Source organism: Podarcis erhardii (assembly GCF_964252035.2).
Source record: "Podarcis erhardii genome assembly, chromosome: 1".
NCBI lineage: Eukaryota > Metazoa > Chordata > Lepidosauria > Squamata > Lacertidae > Podarcis > Podarcis erhardii.
In genome coordinates, this window is record NC_138497.1 from 119,836,862 (window position 1) to 119,857,730 (window position 20,869).

A 20,869-nucleotide genomic window follows, 5' to 3' on the forward strand; every position below is an offset into this window, starting at 1 on the left:
CCAAATAAAATGAGTTATACACAGAAACCATGATGAAGCATGGATTTCTGTAAGGGGCAACAGGCTTTTGTTGAGGGGGGCAGAATCTCAGTTAAGTATTTTTTATTGATGGGGGGGGGCAACTAAATAGGAAGGAAATTATTTGTGCCAGGTTTGAGGCTGATACAATGTGGGATCTTTGAAGAGGATGTGGTCATGGATTTACCAGCTGGAACATGATGCAAGTGTGTTCTTCTCATCTGCTGCTCACAGTCCACCTGTGACTTCCTCCTCAGTGCCGGCCCACCCATAAGGCAAGGCAAGGCGACTGCCTCAGGCAACAGGATCCACAGGGAAGCAGATCCACCTGTCAATCTTTGTCCCTTGTTCCTAGTGTAGACCTTCCCCCACCCTTTCTTCCCTAGCAGGGAGGGAGGTCCCATTTTGGGGTCTGCCTCAGGTGGCAAAATATCTTGGACCAGCCCTGCTCCTATTCCACCCGCCCCGCATATCTTGGGTGGCAGAATGGCCCTGCCGGTGGCATGCGCCACTTGTTTATCTGACGTGTTTTGCTGGCCTTGCCCCAAAACAGCTCGGCAACTGTGTCTGGATTTTTATTTCTTGAAATATGGCAACCCTAGGCTGTGTGTGTGTTAATGTGTCAAATGCAGAGAGAGAGAGTCCGTAAAAAGCTTTATTCCACTCTGTTCGTGAAGACAGCGGTGATACTTTTACAACCCTGCTGTAATGAGACCATGCAAAAATGATGACATTAAAAAAAAAAAGGCGCTACAGTGCATTAGACTTGCGCCACCATTAATAATATATCACTTGTGCTTCCAGGATCACCATCAGTGCATGTAGCACATTAATTCGCAGGTTTAACAATCTTGTCTTTTCTCTGCCCATTATTGAAAGAATCATAATACATCACTTCTAACAAATAGCTTCAGACAAATGCCGTTTAAATACTATTGAACAGAAAACAATGCTCTATCCAAATATCGATTTGATATAAATAAGAGAGTGCTGAAACAAGCACCCATTATGATTGTTGGGTCTGAGTCCAGTGTCAATTTTAAGATTCACCATCCCATGAACTGTCAGGCAAACATGTCTAGATTGAAATGAGGCAAGGAAAAAACATTATTCGTGGGAGAAAGCTTGGCAATGTGGAATTCTCTTAGCATAAATATTGTTCCTCCTAAAACCGATGAATAATATTGTAAACACACACAGGAGCGAGACTTTTGTTGCTGCTGGTGATTGAATTATATCAGGATTTCAATGAGAGGCATCTTCTAAAATTGAAATTGAAATACTTGTCACTTGTACAACTTGTATACAGTGAGATTACATGAGCACCCCCACTCAGCTCTCTTAGTCTTAATTCCCCTCGTTTACTGACGCACACCCACCAAACCCAAAATTCAGTTGCCCTGTTGTTATCTTTTCATTCAGCAGCATAACAGCCCACGGATAAAAGCTGTTCTTTATATAGAGAATAAAGTATAAAGTATTTCTAAGAAGAGGTTCTTCTATAAGACATTGGAAAGCATGAATTATCCTCCTTGTTTACCCCGTCACAGTGAGTTCAGGAAAATACGAAACCGAAGTAGTACAGTGGTACCTCGTGTTAAGTACTTAAATCATTCCGGAGGTCTGTTCTTAACCTGAAACTGTTCTTACCCTGAAGCACCACTTTAGCTAATGGGGCCTCCTGCTGCTGCCGCACCGCCGGAGCACAATTTGTGTTCTCATCCTGAAACAAAGTTCTTAACCCGGGGTACTATTTCTGGGTTAGTGGAGTCTGTAACCTGAAGTGTATGTAACCTGAGGTACCACTGTAAAGCTTTTCTACTCTTATGTTCAGAATATGCTCATTCGCCTGTGAATCAACCTTTCCACTATATTTATCTTAAAATACCTCCTAAAAAAACACCTTTCAGAAAAACATTTTTCTGACCCACATTTTCTGCCTTCTCTCCATCTGACCCATAGAAGCTGTCAAGAGCTGGTGAATAGATAGAAGACTCCTGTGGCTTATCTCCCAACTTCATGTCGGGTCCGTGGCCAGGGTGAGATTATCCCCTGCTGGAGACCTGACTAACTCAGTGCCAGTAAATAAGGGTGTACGCCAGGGTTGTATTTTAGCGCCGCTTCTTTTTAACTTCTTTATCAGTGATATGAGGAACCCATTAGCCGTCTCACAAAAATTTATCCACACTCCTCATATAGCAGATTACCGTTGTCCTTTACTTCTCTACGCAGATGATGCTGTACTACTCTCTTACTCCAGAGTGGGTTTAAGGAGGGCACTAAAGATTTTTGCAACATATTGCCATTCTAATTATCTGTCTATCAACCACACCAAGTCCAAAGTACTGATATTTTCAAGGAGTCGAAAACTTTATTCATGGAAACTGGAGGGCACGAAAATCGAACAAGTACACAAATTTAAATATTTAGGAATTTATTTTCAATATAATTTAGGGTGGAAAGCGCATGTTGAGTATCTTCAAAACAAGACAAAAGCCCTATCACACTCCCTCCTTCGTTTTTTCTACTCTGAGGGGGCCTTATTCATCCCTGTGGCCCTGAAAGTGTATAGCATCAAAGTGATGGCCACAATGGCCTATGCTGCACCTTTATGGGCTGCCTTTGCAAACCTCTCACCTTTAGAGTCACTTCAAAGCCAATTCTTACGCCGACTTTTAAAATTACCAACATGTGTAAGTAATGCGGCTATTCGCTTAGAAATGAAGATCCCCTCAGTGGAGTTAAGTTATATGGAGGAGAGTTTTGATTTATTGGATATCCCTATGGCATAAACTCCCGAACCACTATCTCATTCAATGCATGTGGCGAGATGACTTCACAAATTTGTGGTCAGGAAAAATCCATGCCAAATTGCTGTCCTATGAGATCTCGCCCACTGAATTGCTCAAACTGGATCTAAATGTGGCAAAAAGGTGTATAAATCAAAGGCTGGATGATGCGGAGCTATACCAAAATTTCGTAGCTGGTGGTGGAGCCTGCTCGCCGTTAAATTTCAGCGTAACCCCTATCTACCGCGCTCCGTCCTATTTAACATCGCTTATGGCTGCGTCTCGGGACGCGGGTGGCGCTGTGGGTAAAAGCCTCAGCGCCTAGGGCTTGCCGATCGAAAGGTCGGCGGTTCGAATCCCCGCGGCGGGGTGCGCTCCCGCTGCTCGGTCCCAGCGCCTGCCAACCTAGCAGTTCGAAAGCACCCCCGGGTGCAAGTAGATAAATAGGGACCGCTTACTGGCGGGAAGGTAAACGGCGTTTCCGTGTGCTGCGCTGGCTCGCCAGATGCAGCTTTGTCACGCTGGCCACGTGACCCGGAAGTGTCTCCGGACAGCGCTGGCCCCCGGTCTCTTGAGTGAGATGGGCGCACCAACCCCAGAGTCTGTCAAGACTGGCCCGCACGGGCAGGGGTACCTTTACCTTTACCTTTATGGCCGCGCCTCACCGATATGCCTTCATTAGAGCTAGGTTCAATGTCTTTCCAACAAACGTGCTGAGACATAGATTCACTAAGGGCCAAGTCCCTTCAATGTGTGCTTGTGAAATGAAAACATCTGAATCTCTACATCATGTTATGTTTATCTGCCCTTTGTACAGTTCAGCCCGTGCTAGTATACTAAACTCCATAATCCAGCCTATGGCTGACAAACCAGTAGACCTACAGCTTGCCTGGGTTCTTCAAGATGTGGATCCTTATATTACCCTACAGGTTGCTAAATTCCTAACAGCCGTCCTCTCGTACAAGAGACGGAATGGAATGTTGGCTGATTATTGATAGTTATAAGAATTTTCTATAACGACATCATATATTGATTTTAGTGTAGTGCAATTTTTTAAAAAAATTTAATCTTAATATTAAACTTTTCTTATGAATGGCTAATATTTGTCCTTGTGAGTTGTGAACTGTGTTATACTACTTGTGGCTTGTACGAGTCCGCTGTTTTATTTGATTTGTTTTGTTGTGTTGTGTTTCATGATGGGCGTAAAGCCGAATAAACATTTTGATTGATTGTCAAGAGCTGGCCTAAGTGGGCACCTGCCACAGCCCACCGGTGTTTCCTAAACTTGGGTCTCTCCAGATGTTTTTAGACTACATCTCAGATAATCCCTAGCTAGCAGGACCCCTTTGGTCAGGGATCATGGGAATTTTATGTAGAGGAGGAAAGGAGAGGGGGTTATTCTTTTGCTGTTTTGTTTTACTTATTTACGTGTTTTTCTCCCATATTTTATTCTGTGAACCGTCTTGAAATCTTAGGATGAAGGGCAGTACATAAATCTAATCAAACAAACTCTTAACTTCTTGCTTTCAAGTCCTGAGACTTCCTGCTTCAAAAATGTCCCTACGGTCCATTCCTGAACAGAGATTAAAAATCGGTGGCAGGGCAGTGAAACTCCTTTACTTACTGCAGATGTCATTCTGCGCTTATGCACATTTTCAAAAGCATGATTTCCTCAATTCTTCCCTAAGCCAGGAGTTCACTTTAACGTTGAGAAAGCTGTCTTCCCACAGGGATCATATGGAAGCTTTTAGTATTTCTCCATTCCTCTCGTATTACTTAACTGTTGAGAAGACCAAATTAATTCAGAGAGTATGATTTCCCAAGTCATATCTCATTAGCATTGGCTAGGTGAGAAGGTAAATGTATCCCATTCATGACAGCCACCACAGAAATACTCAAACCTATAGTCTCAGAGGCCGCCTGTGGCTTCATAAACAACTATCTGACTTTTAGAAGACATCTGAAGGCAACCCTGTTTAGGGAAGTTTTTAATGTTTGATGTTTTATAGTGTTTTTAATATGCTGTTGGGAGCCACCCAGAGTGGCTGGGGAAACCCAGCCAGATGGGTGGGGTATAAATAATAAATTATTATTATTACAGTCAAATCTCAGTTGTCGAATGTAATCCGTTCCGGAAGACTGTTCGACTTCCAAAACGTTCGACAACCAAGGATCAAAGGGTGGTCTGCAATGTCAGTGGAGAAAAAAGAAAAAAACTCCCCAGAAGCAGTTTGGCTTCCGAAAAACGTTTGAAAACCGGAGCATTTACTTCCAGGTTTTTGGCTTTCAGGAGCCAAAACATTCCAAAACGGAGCCATTCAGGAATCAAGGTTTGACTGTATGTTGTTGTTGTTGTTGTTGATAAAAAGGGACCCCTGACCATTTGGTCCAGTTGCGGACGACTCTGGGGTTGCAGTGCTCATCTCGCTTTATTGGCTGAGGGAGCCGGCGTACAGCTTGCGGGACATGTGGCCAGCAGGACTAAGCCGCTTCTGGTGAACCAGAGCAGTGCATGGAAATGCCATTTACCTTCCCGCCGGAGTGGTACCTATTTATCTACTTGCACTTCTTTCAATTTCAGGTGTATGCGTGCAGATTAGTAATGATATATTTTCACCATCGAGTGGCCAGGATATCTGATGAAAATGCGGAGGTAGGAAGAATGGAGAATGTTTTGTAAATCTAAAGCAAATGCATGACTTTTGATAATATGCCGTAAGAATAAAAGAAACGAGGACTCAACATATGAATTTCCAGTTTCATTTTAAAGACAGTCCCCCTCAGACCTTGCCCCGAGTGGAATTTGGGAAATGTTTTGGCTAAAAAGGAAAGCTCTAAAAGGAAGCTTGCACCAAGCCAGTACAAACATATCTGAGAATGAAAACATACAATCTTGCCAAATTCAGGACAAACAATAGTATGGAACAGCCAAGTTGATTCTTTGGGGTCATTAGCCTCTGATATCCAGTCCACCGCTGGATAGGGATGGAAAGATCTGTCAATTTCAGTTCTCACAGCTCCTCATTTCCCCAATATTAAACTCGGCTCTCCATATTTCTGCAGCAGTTTGTGATTAAAAAACAAAAATCCTCATGAAGGTTCTTCAGCATTTTAGTGCAAATTCTCCTGATAAAATTATTTTTCTATGCAGTTCTGACATGTACACACTTTTGCAAGCAATGTAATTTCAATATAGCATTTTTGTATGTTTTCAAGAATATGTTAACGCACAGGTTCCTCATGTATATGTGGTTTGTTTGTTTTTTTGTAAACGCTGGCTGGTTGGAGAACGGCGTTTAAAAACCTTGGCAAGCATGAATTTCGAATGATGGTTGTGTTTTGGCTCATACTGTTTCAGAACTGGATCAGTTCGGCTTTGAACCCGAACTGAACTGAATCTCTTCTCCTATCCCTATTGCTATAAAACTGTTATGAAGTTTTAATTACAGGGGCCCTGGCCCAATTATATGTGCGTCTAGAAGTGGACTGCTGCACACTCTGTTAACACCACTTACAAGTCCTGGTTGGTAACTTTACTGAGATACCGTATTGGCCTGAATATAAGCCGCACCCAAATATAAGCCACGCCTTTAAAATTGGGAAATAAAATTGGAAAGAAAAAATACCTGAATATAAGCCGTTTCCATCCTCGTTACTCCTGGCTGCATACTGGGAGGGGGAGCTGTGCTGTGTTGCTGACTGTCATGGTCCAGTCTACAGGCGATCGAAGTCCCGGCTGAGGACGTCGGGACCAGGGGCAAGATGGCGGGGTGGGAGCAGGAACGAGAGTCCAGAAGCCAGGGGTCCGAGGGTCAGAATGCAGGGAGTCACGAAGTCAAGGGTCCGAGGGTCAAGAAGCAAGGAGTCAAGAAGCCGAGGTCCAAGGATCAGGAAGCAAGAAGCCAAACGCAGCAAGGCAGGAAACATGTTGCTGTGGCAAAAAGCCGAAGGGAAATGCTGACCTTATATCCCTTCCCGGCTCTTGCCACCAGGTGCGAGTTACCAAGCGGCCTCACCTGTGCGGCTGCGCCTTGCCTCTCCAGAACAAACTTAGGAAGGCCCCAGTCCTGCGAAGCCCTACTGGTCACAGGGCCTGGCTCCTGCCCGCACTCCTGACACCGACGGACTTTTTCCTTCCTCGCTCTCTCCCTTCCTGGCCTTGGGGGAGGGGAGGGGGGACTACATGCGGGGTGGGCGCCGCTTTGCCGTGCTCCTGACGCTGTTTGTCCTGCAATCCTGGCTGAAAACCTAAGGTCGCGAATATAAGCCACACTAAACTTTTCACGGTCGGAATTTGGGGGGAAGTGAGGCTTATATTCAGGCCAATACGGTAATTGGCGATAAGTCAATCATCTGTTTGAGGGAAGAGCTCAGTCCAGCCCCTGCTCTCCCTTCTCATTACAGTCATACCTTGGGTTGAATGTGCTTCGGGTTGAGCGCATTCAAGTTGTGTTCCGCGGCAACCCGGAAGTAACGGAGTGCGTTACTTCCGGGTTTCGCTGCTCACGCATGCGCAGATGCTCAAAATGAAGTCAAGCGCATGCGCTGAAGCGGCAAAATGCAAACCGTGCACGCGCTTGTTGTGTTCACTTCAGTATGTGAACGGGGCTCCAGAACGGATCCCGTTCGCATCCCGAGGTACCACTATACTGATTAGGACTATGTCATCCAGCATTTGCTCATGAATGCTCTAGCATTAGGTCAACTGAGCATGAACTTGCTCTCTACAGAGTCTACTGTTTTATGGAATCTGAAGATGGCTGTACTGCAATTCTATTTGTGGTCTCACTTAAAGAAGATAAACATTTTAAAGAAAACAGAGATAAATGAAGGAGCGTCTCTACCTCCATCGTCCAGCCCGGATACTGAGGTCCAGCTCTGAGGGCCTTCTGGTGGTTCCCTCACCACGAGAAATGAAGCTACAGGGAACCAGGCAGAGGGCCTTCTCGGTAGTGGCACCCACCCTGTGGAACACCCTCCCATCAGATTTTTAGAAGACATCTGGAGGCAGCCTTGTTCAGGGAAGTTTTTAATGGTTGATGTTTTATTGTGTTTTTCATATTTTGTCGGGAGTCACCCAGAGTGGCTGAGGCAACCCAGTCACATGAGCGGCATATAAATAATAAAATAAGTATTACAAACGTAGTTTTGAGCTATTGAAAGTCTGTGTGTCATAGAAACCAGTCCATCAAAAGGTATCCTGCTCTTCAGCCAAATGGGTAGCGACCCCTTCTGCCTCCTGAAAACATTGCAAATGAACGCAATTCGCATTTCATTACGTGTAAGACAACTTTAAAATAAATATGTAGTGGGAATAAATATGTAGTGGAATTTTTTTTTTCCATTACAAAAGGATGTATATTTACACAGAGGAAGCTGAGCAACAACTATTAACCAGCTCAAAGAGGTTTACAAATCCTCGGTGCAAAGTCTCTAAAATGGCTAGAACTACAAAAAAACCTCAAAAGTTTTCCCCATTTTTTCACAAAACAGTCGTTCCCCTTTCCCCTTCTTTATGTCTTCATCTTCCTTAGAACTACTGCAGGTCATTTGGTAAACGTAACAGCTGTAGATCCTGCTGGGCTTCTGTTCTATGTGCACAACTATATTTCTGTCAAAGTAAACTTCATGGTTGTATGTCTGCATGGAGAGAACAAAGAAAACAGTAATTTTCATTTCAGGTAGGCAGGGTGGGGAAGGTACTCCTATGACACACAGGGCTTTGCGGTGAACAACACCTCAGATATGACATCCCTCTGCAGCAAGCAAGTTATAACATGAAGCTTGGGCTAACCAGTGAATATAAGCTCTACTCCAGAGTGATGGGGAACCCATGCCCCCCCCAGATGTTGTCGGAGAACTCCTTCCATCATCCTAGACCATTGGCCATGGCAGCGGCTGATTGGGCCTTGGGGATTAGGTGGAGCCTCAGCTGCATAGCTGTCAACTTACAGATTTGAAAATAAGGGACCAGCAGCCTCAAAAATAAGGGATCAGCAGCCAAAATAAGGGATTTTAGTCAACCAGCAGCCAAACGAAGCCTCAAGCGGTGGTTCCCACAGCGCAGCAACCCAGCAAAGGGGATGCAGCAAGGAAAACCACCGTCACCTCTCCGCTGGGAAGCGCTGAGCAAAGGCGAGTCCCCAGGCAACGCGGCAGATTTGATTGGCACAAGGCATGGAAGCTCCACCCCCCAGTCGTTCTTAGACTCCTTATTGGGTGAGCAACGCAGCCAAGCAACACAGTTGGAGCCTCCCTCCTCCCTGGCCGGCAGGGAGGGAGGGAGGGAGGGAGAGGAGCTGCTTCCTTTGAAACCCGGGAAATTTAAGGGACATCATCAATAAGGGACAGCAGCGGGAAACGGCGCTGGGATAAGGGACTTTCCCGTCAAATAAGGGACGGTTGACAGCTATGCTCAGCTGGCAGGGCAGGGAGGAGAGAATGAGAGGCAGGAAAGCAGAGACAGAGGGAGGAGTCTGCTCCTCCTGTGACACAACAGAACTGGCAGCTGCTGAAGGCAAAAAGCGGCTGGATGGAGGCAGCAGCCCGTTGGGGGCGTTTTGTTCAATCCACCAGCAAAGCGCTCATTGTCAACAGGTAAAGGACCCCTGGGCAGTTAAGTCCAGTGCCCGATTTCCCCTTTGCTATTTATATCGGTTCTGGAGGTGCTCTTGAATATGATTAGAGGGGACCGGTTGGTGGAAGGGATTCAGGTCGGAACGAAACAATACAAACTTAAAGCTTTTGCAGATGACCTAGTTCTGACCCTGCAGGAGCCAGAATCTAGTACAAAAAGAGTATTACAATTGATTCAAGATTTTGGTCGGGTGGCGGGATTTAAACTAAATAAACAGAAAACTAAGGTGTTGGGAAAAAATCTGACAGATACAGAGTCAGAACGGTTTCAGAGAGAAACAGAACTAACTGTGGTTAAAAAAGTAAAGTACCTAGGGGTAAATATAACAGCGAAAAATCTGAGTCTATTTAAGGATAACTATGAAAAATGTTGGTCTGAAATTAAGAGAGACTTGGATAGTTGGACAAAATTGAAGCTTTCTTTGTTAGGCCGAATTGCTGCTATTAAGATGAATGTATTGCCAAAGATGTTGTTTTTGTTTCAAACATTGCAGATTGTGGACAAGACGGAGTGCTTCCGGAAGTGGCAGAGAGATATATCTAAATTTGTCTGGCAGGGCAAAAAGCCCAGAATTAAGTTTAAGATACTAACTGATGCGAAAGAAAGAGGGGGCTTTGCCCTGCCAGACTTAAAGCTGTACTATGAAGCCGCAGCTTTCTGCTGGCTAAAAGACTGGCTACTTCTCGAAGACACTGATGTACTGGACCTGGAAGGTTTCAACAATGCTTTTGGTTGGCATGCATACTTATGTTATGATAAGGTTAAGATCAATAAGGCCTTTAAGAACCATATTGTCAGGAAAGCAGTATTTAATGTCTGGACAAAATACAAAGACTTATTGGAAAACAAAACTCCGAGGTGGCTTTCACCTCTGGAAGCTAAGGCCCGAAAAAGACCCAATATGGAGGCCAAATGGCCAAAATATTGGGAAATATTAGAAAAAGATGGAGACAATTGGAAATTGCAGAGTTTGGAGAAAATGAAGGATAAAGTGCGAGACTGGTTACATTACGCTCAGATTAAAGAAGTCTTAAAAAATGATAAAAAGTTAGGGTTCCAGGTGGAGAAATCGAAGTTGGAAACAGAATTGTTAGAACCAAAGACTAAGGTATTATCAAGAATGTATAACCTGCTGTTAAAATGGAATACACAAGACGAAATGGTTAAATCGGTTATGATAAAGTGGGCTCAGGACATTGGGCATAACATTATGTTTGAGGACTGGGAAAGGTTGTGGACCACTGGGCTGAACTTCACTGCATGTAATGCTCTGAAGGAAAATGTAATGAAAATGATATATAGATGGTACATGACCCCAGTTAAACTTGCCAAAATATACCATTTGTCTGATAATAAATGTTGGAAATGTAAAGAATATGAAGGAACATTCTTTCACCTCTGGTGGACCTGCCCTAAAGTGAAGGCCTTCTGGGAAATGATATATAATGAGTTGAAAAAGGTATTTAAGTATACCTTCACTAAGAAACCAGAGGACTTCCTTCTGGGTATTGTCGGCCAGAAGGTGTTAAAGAAGGACCGAACATTTTTTATGTAATGCAACAACGGCAGCAAGGATACTCATCGCTAAGAGTTGGAAAACTCAAGATCTACCCACACTGGAAGAGTGGCAGATGCAGCTGATGGACTATATGCAACTGGCCGAGATGACTGGCAGAATCCGAGACCTGGGAGAAGAGAGGGTTGAAGAAGACTGGAAGAAATTTAAGATTTATTTACAAAAATATTGTAATTTGGCTGAATGTTAAGAAGGATGCTAGATCACAAATAATTGTCCACCACTGAATTAGATCTGAATTTGACGATAAGTGAGACTAAGGAAAATATAAATCTTTTGGAGAACTGCTAGATTTTACTTAAATGAGCGGATATAAGATTGTAAACAAGATGGTAATTTGCTTGGAAATTTTTTTTTTTTTTAACGATGTAAGTGGGAGCAGGAGACGTGAGGGAGTCCAAAGAAGTGACGAAATTATGTTATGATATAAGTAATGTTGTTTATTATCTATGCATTTGTATTCAAAAAACTTCAATAAATATTTATATAAAAAAAATAAAATAAAAAAAAGGCGACTGGGGTTGCGGCGCTCATCTCGCTTTCAGGCCGAGGGAGCCGGCATTTGTCCACAGGCAGCTTTCTGGGTCATGTGGCCAGCATGACTAAACTGCTTCTGGCGCAACAGACACCGTGAGGGAAACCAGAGTCGAAACCAGTCGACTGGGTCCTGGGATGTCCATCAAAAATGTGCCAAAGAAAAAGCAGCTCAAAGTATTAAGATGCTGTCCCGCTTCTTTTACACGAAGGGGGGCAGATACATCCCAGCAGCCCTTGAAGTTTTTCAAGCAAAACCTCTGGCGCAGTTACTGTATGGGGCACAAATCTGGACGGGGAACCACTGCTCCAGTCTTGAAACTGTTCAGTCTAAATTCCTAAGGCAGATATTCGGCGTCCCCACCTGTGTTCCAAACGCAGCATTACGACTCGAGGCCTGCCTTCCATCTGTAGAAACTCAGACCTGGCAAAGAACATTCAACTATTGGCTTCGTCTTAATCTAAATCCACCTGGTCTACTGCCTCTAGTAATGCAAGACCCTCACAAAAGCAAGTGGTTCAAAACTGTGCATCAAAAACTCCTTACATGCGGTTTGCATTCACAGTCCCTACTATCAATGGGCCTCATTAAAGCAAAGAGTCTAATAGGCCAGCGCCTGAAAGACATTGAATGGCAAAACAACCTGACTATCTTAAAGAAACTGTGCCCATGGTATACCTACTCTCCCCCTTCTCATTTTGACTCCCCAGCTTCATATCTGTTTAAATTAACCATCCCAAAATACAGACGTGCCTTTACATTGGCTAGATGGGATGTTCTTCCTTCTGCCGTACTCGAAGGTCGTTATCAAAAGACTCCATTTGAAAAACGTCTCTGCCCATGTGGAGATGGTAACACGGAAACAGTGTCCCACGTCCTCCTATCCTGCCCCATTTACAAAGACCTAAGGAATGAGATTATTACTCCACTCATTCTCTCCAACCCCGGCCGCTCACCAGACATTACACTGTATTTTCTCTTATCTGATACGGATAGTCAGATAACAGAGAAGGTCGCGAGGTACATCGAGAGAGCTGTGAAATTGAGGGCCACCATCTGAGTGACAGACTTGTTCATCTGACGGACCTCCTTTTGCCTGCTCTTTTCTTCTTTTTATTCTTATTTTTATTTTTAATTCTTGTATAGCTGTGGCCTGTTGGCTTTGCTAATAAAGTTTTGATCTGATCTGACCGTGAGGGAAACCAGAGCGCACGGAAACACCATTTACATTCCCGCCGCAGAGGTACCTGTTTATCTACTTGCACTGGCACGCTTTCAAACTGCTAGGTTGGCAGGAGCTGGGACAGAGCAATGGGAGCTCACCCAATCACGGGGATTCGAACTGCGACCTTCTGATCAGCGAGCCCAAGAGCAGGGGTCAGCAAACCTTTTCAGCAGGGGGCCGGTCCACTGTCCCTCAGACCTTGTGGGGGGCCAGACTATATATTTTTTTTGGTGTGGGGGAAATGAACAAATTCCTATGCCCCACAAATAACCCAGAGATGCATTTTAAATAAAAGGGCACATTCTACTCATGTAAAAACACCCAGTCTGTGGGCTGGATTTAGAAGGCGATTGGGCCGGATCCAGTCCCCAGGGCTGTAGTTTGCCTACCCATGCTTAAGAGGCTCAGTGGTTTAGGCCACAGCGCCACCCACATCCCAGGAATGACTAGAGGAGCAAATCAACCTTCCTGCCCCTAATCAGCCCTCTGGGTCTTTATGGAACAGTGGGGCAACTGTCACATTTGCGGCCATGCCCAACAGGAGATGGGGCAGGTGGTGGGAGGGGCGGCAAATTGCTGCACCAGATCCAGCAATCAGGTCCACATCGGGCGCAGTGCCATCACTACAGCAGGGATGCTGTGAGTGGCACTTCCACCTGCTGGCCTGCTTGGAAGGGGGAATTCTGGCAGAAATTGGCCAGAAGTTGGCCAGCAGAGTAGGGCTGCAGTTGGATTTTTCTTTCAATAAGTCTACTGCACTCAGAAGCGTATAATATTGAGCACGCATATCAACTATTTTTTTGGAACATCACTGATGCATACTTGATAAATCATATTTTTTCTTTTTCTTTTTACCAAGGCAAATTCTATAAATCTTAAGTCACAGCCAAGCAATAATGCCAGCTAGTAAGAGTGCACACATTTTTCCAAGTGACTTTTATATGCCCTCTTGGGTTTCCCAAACTTTGGATCTCCAGCTGTTTTTGGACTACAGTTCCTATCATCCCTGACCACTGGTCCTAAAAGACAGAGATGATGGGAATTGTAGTGCAAAAACAGCTGGAGACCCACGTTGGGGGGGGGGGGGACTACTCTAGCCAGATCTCAGAGAATGCCAGCCTTCACTTCCTTCTTAAATAAAAAAGTACTGAATTTTTTGCTCTATAGGACATACTTTTCCCCCTCCAAAAATTAAGGGGAAATGTGTGTGCGTCCTATGGAGCGAATGCAGTCTCCTTGGCTTCAGCAATAGCAACGCGAAGCCTCCGAAGTGCAGAGGGAGCGCTCCCTCCGTGCTCAGGAGGCTTCGCGTTGCTTTCGCTGAAGCCTGGAGAGCGAGAGGGGTCGGTGTGTACTTTGCTTCGCTGGAGAGGTGCTGTGCAGCTTTCGCTCTCTGTGCAGCGCCCCTTCAGCGAAGCGGGAGGAGAAATGGAAGGGGCTCAGTTTCTCCTGTGGCTTCGCTGAAGGGGCGCTGCACAGAGAGGGGGAGAATTTTTTCCCCCTGTTCTCAAAATATTGTCGTCTCTAGGTAAACCTGAAAACTAAAACACCAAGTATTGCTGATGGAGCCTTCGTAACAGTGATGAACAAGTTACTCAATCCCAATGTTAGAGAAGGTTCAGTGTTTTTTGTTGTACTGTTCAGTGTTTTATAGAGCTGACCTTTAAAGCCCTAAATGTCCTCAGTCCAGTATATCTGAAGGAGCGTTTCCACCCCCAACGTTCTACCCAGACACTGAGGTCCAGCTCTGAGGGCCTTCTGGCGGTTCCCTCGCTGCGGGAAGCCAAGTTACAGGGAACCAGGCAAAGGGCCTTCTCGGTAGTGGCACCCGCCCTGTGGAACACCCTCCCACCAGATGTCAAAGAGAACAACAACTACCAGACTTTTAGACGACATCTGAAGGCAGCCCTGTTTAGGGAAGCTTTTAATGTTTGATGCATTACTTTATTTTAATATTGTGTTGGAAGCCGCCCAGAGTGGCTGGGGAAACCTAGCCAGATGGGCGGGGTATAAATAAATAATAATAATAATAACAACATAGAAAAGAAAATAACATAGTCTTATACACGGAAAAGTACGGTACGTTTAGTGGGATTATACTCACCACATCCCAAGATTCCGCAAACGGAATGCTCTTAAGTCGAGTCCCGTACTCGTTGCAGTGGAAGTCAAGGTGGGCGTCCCCATCTGCTCCTATCTGAGTAACTGCCACAATGGACAGTAAATTCAGTTCATCTTCATAGTCCACAATTTTGAAAGTCTTATTAAAAACAGGAGCTCGGGTTACTCAGAAAGTTAAGTTATTTAGCCACAGTTTTTTAAAACATCTCCTAGCTATTGCGCGGGTAAAAACAAACAGACGGAAGACAGGGAACCAGGCAGAGGGCCTTCTCGCTAGTGGCACCCGCCCTGTGGAACGCCCTCCCACCAGATGTCGAGGAGAACAACAACTACCAGACTTTTAGAAGACATCTGAAGGCAGCCCTGTTTAGGGAACCTTTAATGTTTGAGGTATTACACTATTTTTTTAAAAAATTGGAAACCGCCCAGAGTGGCTGAGGAAGCCCAGCCAGATGGGCAGGGTATAAATAATATATTATTATTATTATTATTATTATTAAGTCTAAAATAAGTTTTGGGAAGCTTTTAATGTTTAATAGACTACTGTATTTTAATATTTTGTTGGAAGCCGCCCAGAGTGGCTGGGGAAACCCAGCCAGTTGGGCGGGGTATGTATAAATACATACATATACATATACATATATACATACATATATATATATATATATATATATATATATATATATATATATATATATACAGCCAATATATATACACACATATATATACACTATTATTATTATTATTATCATCATCATTATTAGAGAAACGGCTGTAATCTATAAATGGTCCTGTCAACAATTGCTGCCTCTTGCTTTCCAGCCATTTGAGTTTTTGATACTTTTCACTTGGAGCCTCTAGAAGCATGATCTCTCTGTTTGTCTTAGTTGCCGTGCAGTCCCCAAATCCAGGAAAATATTTTAAAGTGTTTCACGGTGAAACGGGCCCAATTCAAAGTGCTGGTTTTGACCTATAAAGCCTTAAACGGCTCAGGTTCGCAATACCTCAAGGACCGCCTCTTCCCATATGAACCTACCCGGACCTTGAGATCATCTTCTGAGGCCCTCCTTTGTGTGCCTCCTCCTCCAGAGGTCTGGAGGGTGGCAACACGAGAACGGGGCCTTCTCTGCAGTGGCTCCCTGTCTATGGAATGCTCTCCCCAGGGAAGTTTGCCTGGCACTTTCATTACACACCTTTAGGTGCCAGGCAGAAATGTCTCCTTTTTAACCAGGCCTTTGGTTGATTTGATTGACATCCTATGCCCTTTTAAAATGTGGTTTTTTGGGGAGGGGTTATTGGGTGGTTGTTTTTATTCTGATTATATATTTTGTGGTTTTATATTTTGATTTTGTTCTGTGAACCGCCCTGAGACCTCTGGGTATAGGGCGGTAGATAAATCCAATAAACAATAATAATGGTAATAATTTAAACCATAAAACCCAACAGCAGGCATACAATGGGTAAAATTCCGCCTGCTTGCGTGTTTTCTCTCTCTTTCTAAATTTGGTAACTGAATATAAATGAACTACAGGTTTTAAAGGCCATGGAGGAACCCTTGCCATGTTTTTCACCCAGACGGTATTCATTTCCATGGAAACAAGGCTGCAGATAGTTTCCAGAAGCAGAGGAATTAGAATTCTTGTGGCTGTGTCATCTCAGCTCCAGTTCCTGATGGGAGGGTGAAAAATGGGTTCCAAAAATAGTTTCTAATGATGCTGGGGGCACACTGTTCAGATCTGTAGTGTTTTGCCTAGGTTGTTTACCATCCTTTTCCATGAACCTTAGGCTTGCAAATAGCAGAAAATCGGTCGCAGGCATTGCAGTGTGCAGTCAAACCGGACAGTCAGATAACCAAAATGCTCACCGGCCAATTAAATTCCCTGTACATTTCTCAATATCTAGGACAGTGCTAGCCTGACATTTCTAAAGCATAGCCTAACATTTCGCTCGACTAGTATGCCCCATGTGTCATCCCTCCCCTGCAAACAGGAAACACAAAAAGCTGTATTTTTAACGGAAAGTTAGTTTCCCAGGTGTGTGCTGGCAGATTCCTAGCTGACCAGTGGTGGACTAGAAAACAAAGAGATCAAAATGGGGGGAAAGCAAAAGCAAAAGGAATTGGTATACAGTGGTACCTCGGGTTACAGACGCTTCAGGTTACATACTCTGCTAACCCAGAAATATTGCTTCAGGTTAAAACTTTGCTTCAGGATGAGAACAGAAATTGGGCTCTGGCGGCACGGCGGCAGCAGGAGGCCCCATTAGCTAAAGTGGTGCTTCAGGTTAAGAACAGTTTCAGGTTAAGAACAGACCTTCAGAACGAATTAAGTACTTAACCCGAGGTACCACTGTATAGCAGAGTTCCTGTCATTCCCGGCTTGAACTCAGATACTTTTGACAACATTTAAATTAGCAGGGTGTGTGTGTGTGTGTGTGTGTGTGTGTGTGTGTGGTTGTACACACGAGTAAGTTATATTTTATATGCACACACAAACGTTTGCATTAAACTATGTTGTACTCAGAGAAGACCCACTGAAATCAATGCACCTAAATCAGTTATGCCCACTGACCTCAATGGTTCTACTCTGAGCAGAGCATCAGATACAGCAGAAGTTCTACAAAGCCAACGAGGCTCATTTCACGAGATGCCTTATTCAAGATCACAGAATTTTTTTGTTACCTCTTGCCCAGGGTCATCATCCAATAGTGTCATACGTTTCTTCACAACTCGGCCAGACGCTGTTACCGTTACAGAGTTCTTAACCTTTGAGGTTAAAATATGGAGACGAGAGAGAGAGAGAGAGAGAGAGAGAGAGAGAGAGATGAGACAAATAGTAAAATTAAGGACAATGCTAACTGAAGTTTTCATTTACTTTTTTGTTTGTTAAATATGGATTTTCAGCAGGTTTCTACTTAAGGACAGGTTGGTTAAAGTTTCAAAACGATTTGAAAAATGCGCACTGCATCTAGAAAAAACACAGACACCATCTTCTTGGGCGTCTTTGCTGCAAAGATTTAAAGGATAATTACAAAGCATTCAGGAGAATAATGAAGTCAACAGTACATTCTCAACCGCTGCAGCAGAAATACAGACTAATAGTCACTGCACTCCAGAGAAGCAGCTTTTAAGCTTGCTGGGTATTTATTTATAGCACAGAAAAGCTAGATAAAGATTCTTTACTGTTGTTTATTCAAAACCACATTCAAAATACTGTTTGAGCTGTTTCTCATCCTCCCTTTATTAGCTATGTTATTTCTCTCTCATAACTATGTCCTAGCTCATTAAAAACAATACAATTCAATGTCACAGTAAACAACATTTAATGGTTTGTTGTGAATGTGCCGATCTAAGCTGTTTGTTTCCTCCCTGCTTAGCGTTATGTCTGAACCAGGGATTAAGATTTGTTCCACAGAATCATACAAGTTAGAAGGGATCCTAAGGGACATTTAGTCCAACCCCCTGAATACAGGAATCACGGCTTGAGAATCCCTGACAGAGGGCCACCCAAGCTCTCTATTAAAACCTCAAATGAATCCACTACTTTCTGAGGTAGTCTGCCCATTTTGCTCCAAACAAACCATGATCAGAAAACCAAGAACAAACCTTGGCTACAGGCTGTGGTTTGCTAGGAGTGAAACAAACCATAATCCCTGTTTTCGGACAGAATGGTAAGCCAGTTATTGTGTCTCATCCCCCTCCCACCAACGCACAAGGAGTAGATGATGCAAATTGCTTATGGCTTACTGCAACACGCAACACAGACGTTCAAACAGAGAAGCGGACACGGAGCAATGGATCCAAACTACAAGAAAGAAGATTCCACCTAAACATTAGGAAGAACTTCCTGACAGTAAGAGCTGTTCGACAGTGGAATTTGCTGCCAAGGAGTGTGGTGGAGTCTCCTTCTTTGGAGGTCTTTAAGCAGAGGCTTGACAACCATATGTCAGGAGTGCTCTGATGGTGTTTCCTGCTTGGCAGGGGGTTGGACTCAATGGCCCTTGTGGTCTCTTCCAACTCTGATTCTATGTCGCTGACTGCTCAGTGTTTAGATCTAAGCACCTCTCACGTGGGGACTGTGGTTTGGTAATTAATGTTTCTCCAACATCTCACAGCTCTTCCCCCATTCCTGCTATAAATCAGGAGGTAAATAGCGTACAGGAAGTAAGAGCCATGGAAATCCAGGTTATAAGCATGAGTGGGGAACCTGTGGCCTGTCATATGTTGCTGGTCTCCTGCTCCAATCTTCTCTGACCACTGAACATGGAGGGCTAGGGCTGATGAGAGTGCCCAAACTAGAAAACATTTCTTCTTTTTAAATAGCTTAAAAACCCTGTTTGAATACCCTGCCTTCACGTTTCCAAGCTTTGTTCTACAACCATGAGGATTGGAAGCCTGTTTGTTTCCAAAACAAAATCTAGTTCTTAGAAAATAAACAATACAGTAGTACCTCTGAAAACGAATGGAATCCGTTCGACTTCCAAAACGTTTGGAAACCAAGGCGCGGCTTCCGATTGGCTGCAGGAAGCTCCTGCAGCCAATCGGAAGCCACAGAAGACGTTCGGGTTCCAAAGAACGTTTGCAAACCAGAACACTCACTTCCGGGTTTGCGACGTTCTGGAGCCAAAACGTTCGACTCGCAAGGCGTTTGGGATCCAAGGTACGACTGTAATAACAATAGTTATTTTTAGCTCAGAGACTAAACCATTTAGCAACTTACACACAAGGGGCAAATCCCATCTTTCTCTGATGTTAGCAACGTTTTCTTGATAGGCTTTGACAGCACGCATTTTCTCCTCAAGGAGGATTTTCGAATGTAGCACCGCTATAATTTCAAAGCTGCCTGACCCCTTATCTGAAAAAAACTGCCCTATATGTCGGTTTGTGAGCCGCACCTAAACTTCAGATCTTCAGATGCAAGTCATGAATAACTCATGGTGAGTTTCTAGGTCTTTTCAATGGTACGTTTTTGTGATCTGCTTCCATGCAACAACTTTCAGATGCAATGGAAGCATTTTAAAGCCACACTTCCCTAAACAGTTAACAGCTTCAGCACAGAACCAAGCCTGCCTCTTGCTACACAATGGCCACAAAGGATTGATTCACACTCAGGAATCTTCATCACCTGATAACCATTCATGCACCCAGCTCAAAGTTGTCTCCACTGAAAGGTACTGACGCAGGTGAACAGAGAAGATATGACTGTGAATGAGAGAGGAAGCTGCATGTGTGAACCAGCCCTAAATGAGACTTAATTTTCCCCCATCTGAGCTAGAGCTGAAATGAGAAGAATGGTCTCTACAATATACAAATTGCACAAATAAAAAAGTTTAATAATAATAACAACAATCCAGGTTTGTTGTTACATTCTCACATTATTTCTCCTGTTGGCCTGTATGACAAAGTCTTCCGTAACTTCCTGCTGTTCTGCGTTCTTTTCCGATTCCTTCAGCTTCAAAACTCTGGTAGAGAAAAATGAAACCAAGAGAGTCACATTCACAGGAAGGTGTGATGGGGAAATAAAACATTAATTTCACAGCCACTATGCATTCTGAGATGGAGCGATGAAGTCAGGAACCAGCACATTTTTAATAAGCACATATTTGGCATCTTTTGGGTGGCGGCATCAGAACTTGCCATATGTCAGACCGTACAAAGCTGCTTCTTGTGTTCCTGTGTGTAATGGTGGTATCAAAGGGCATGATCCAGGACTCTGTTGCATACATGCGAGTGCACACACAGGTAAAACATTTCTACTTATTTCTTTCGTTCTGAGAATCCAGAAATTAATCACCTTTGAAAATATAAACTGGAAGATCTAGCTACGTGATATTGCTATAAATTCATGTTGGGTGATTCAAGATCATAATAAATAATGAACCTCCAATAAAGAAATAAAGATGATAAACAGGATGCCTCCAATAAGCTTGAAGGCAACAACCCACCATTGATACATGCCTCTGCCTCTCA

General features: G+C 43.9%; 1 protein-coding gene across 3 annotated transcripts in view; it reads right to left on the bottom strand.

The window, feature by feature from the left end:
- Positions 1–7,829: 7,829 nt before the first annotated feature.
- Positions 7,830–20,869, bottom strand: part of DCAF17 (DDB1 and CUL4 associated factor 17) — a 34,551-nt gene continuing 21,511 nt past the window's right edge. For all 3 annotated transcript variants that reach the window (XM_081881740.1, XM_081881741.1, XM_081881739.1), the window contains 4 exons: positions 20,274–20,361; positions 17,582–17,665; positions 14,885–15,040; positions 7,830–8,447 (listed from right to left, as the gene is read on the bottom strand). In XM_081881740.1, coding sequence (XP_081737866.1) covers positions 8,256–8,447; positions 14,885–15,040; positions 17,582–17,665; positions 20,274–20,361 — 520 coding nt within the window. In that variant the 3' untranslated portion in view covers positions 7,830–8,255. The remainder of the gene's footprint in view (positions 8,448–14,884; positions 15,041–17,581; positions 17,666–20,273; positions 20,362–20,869) is intronic.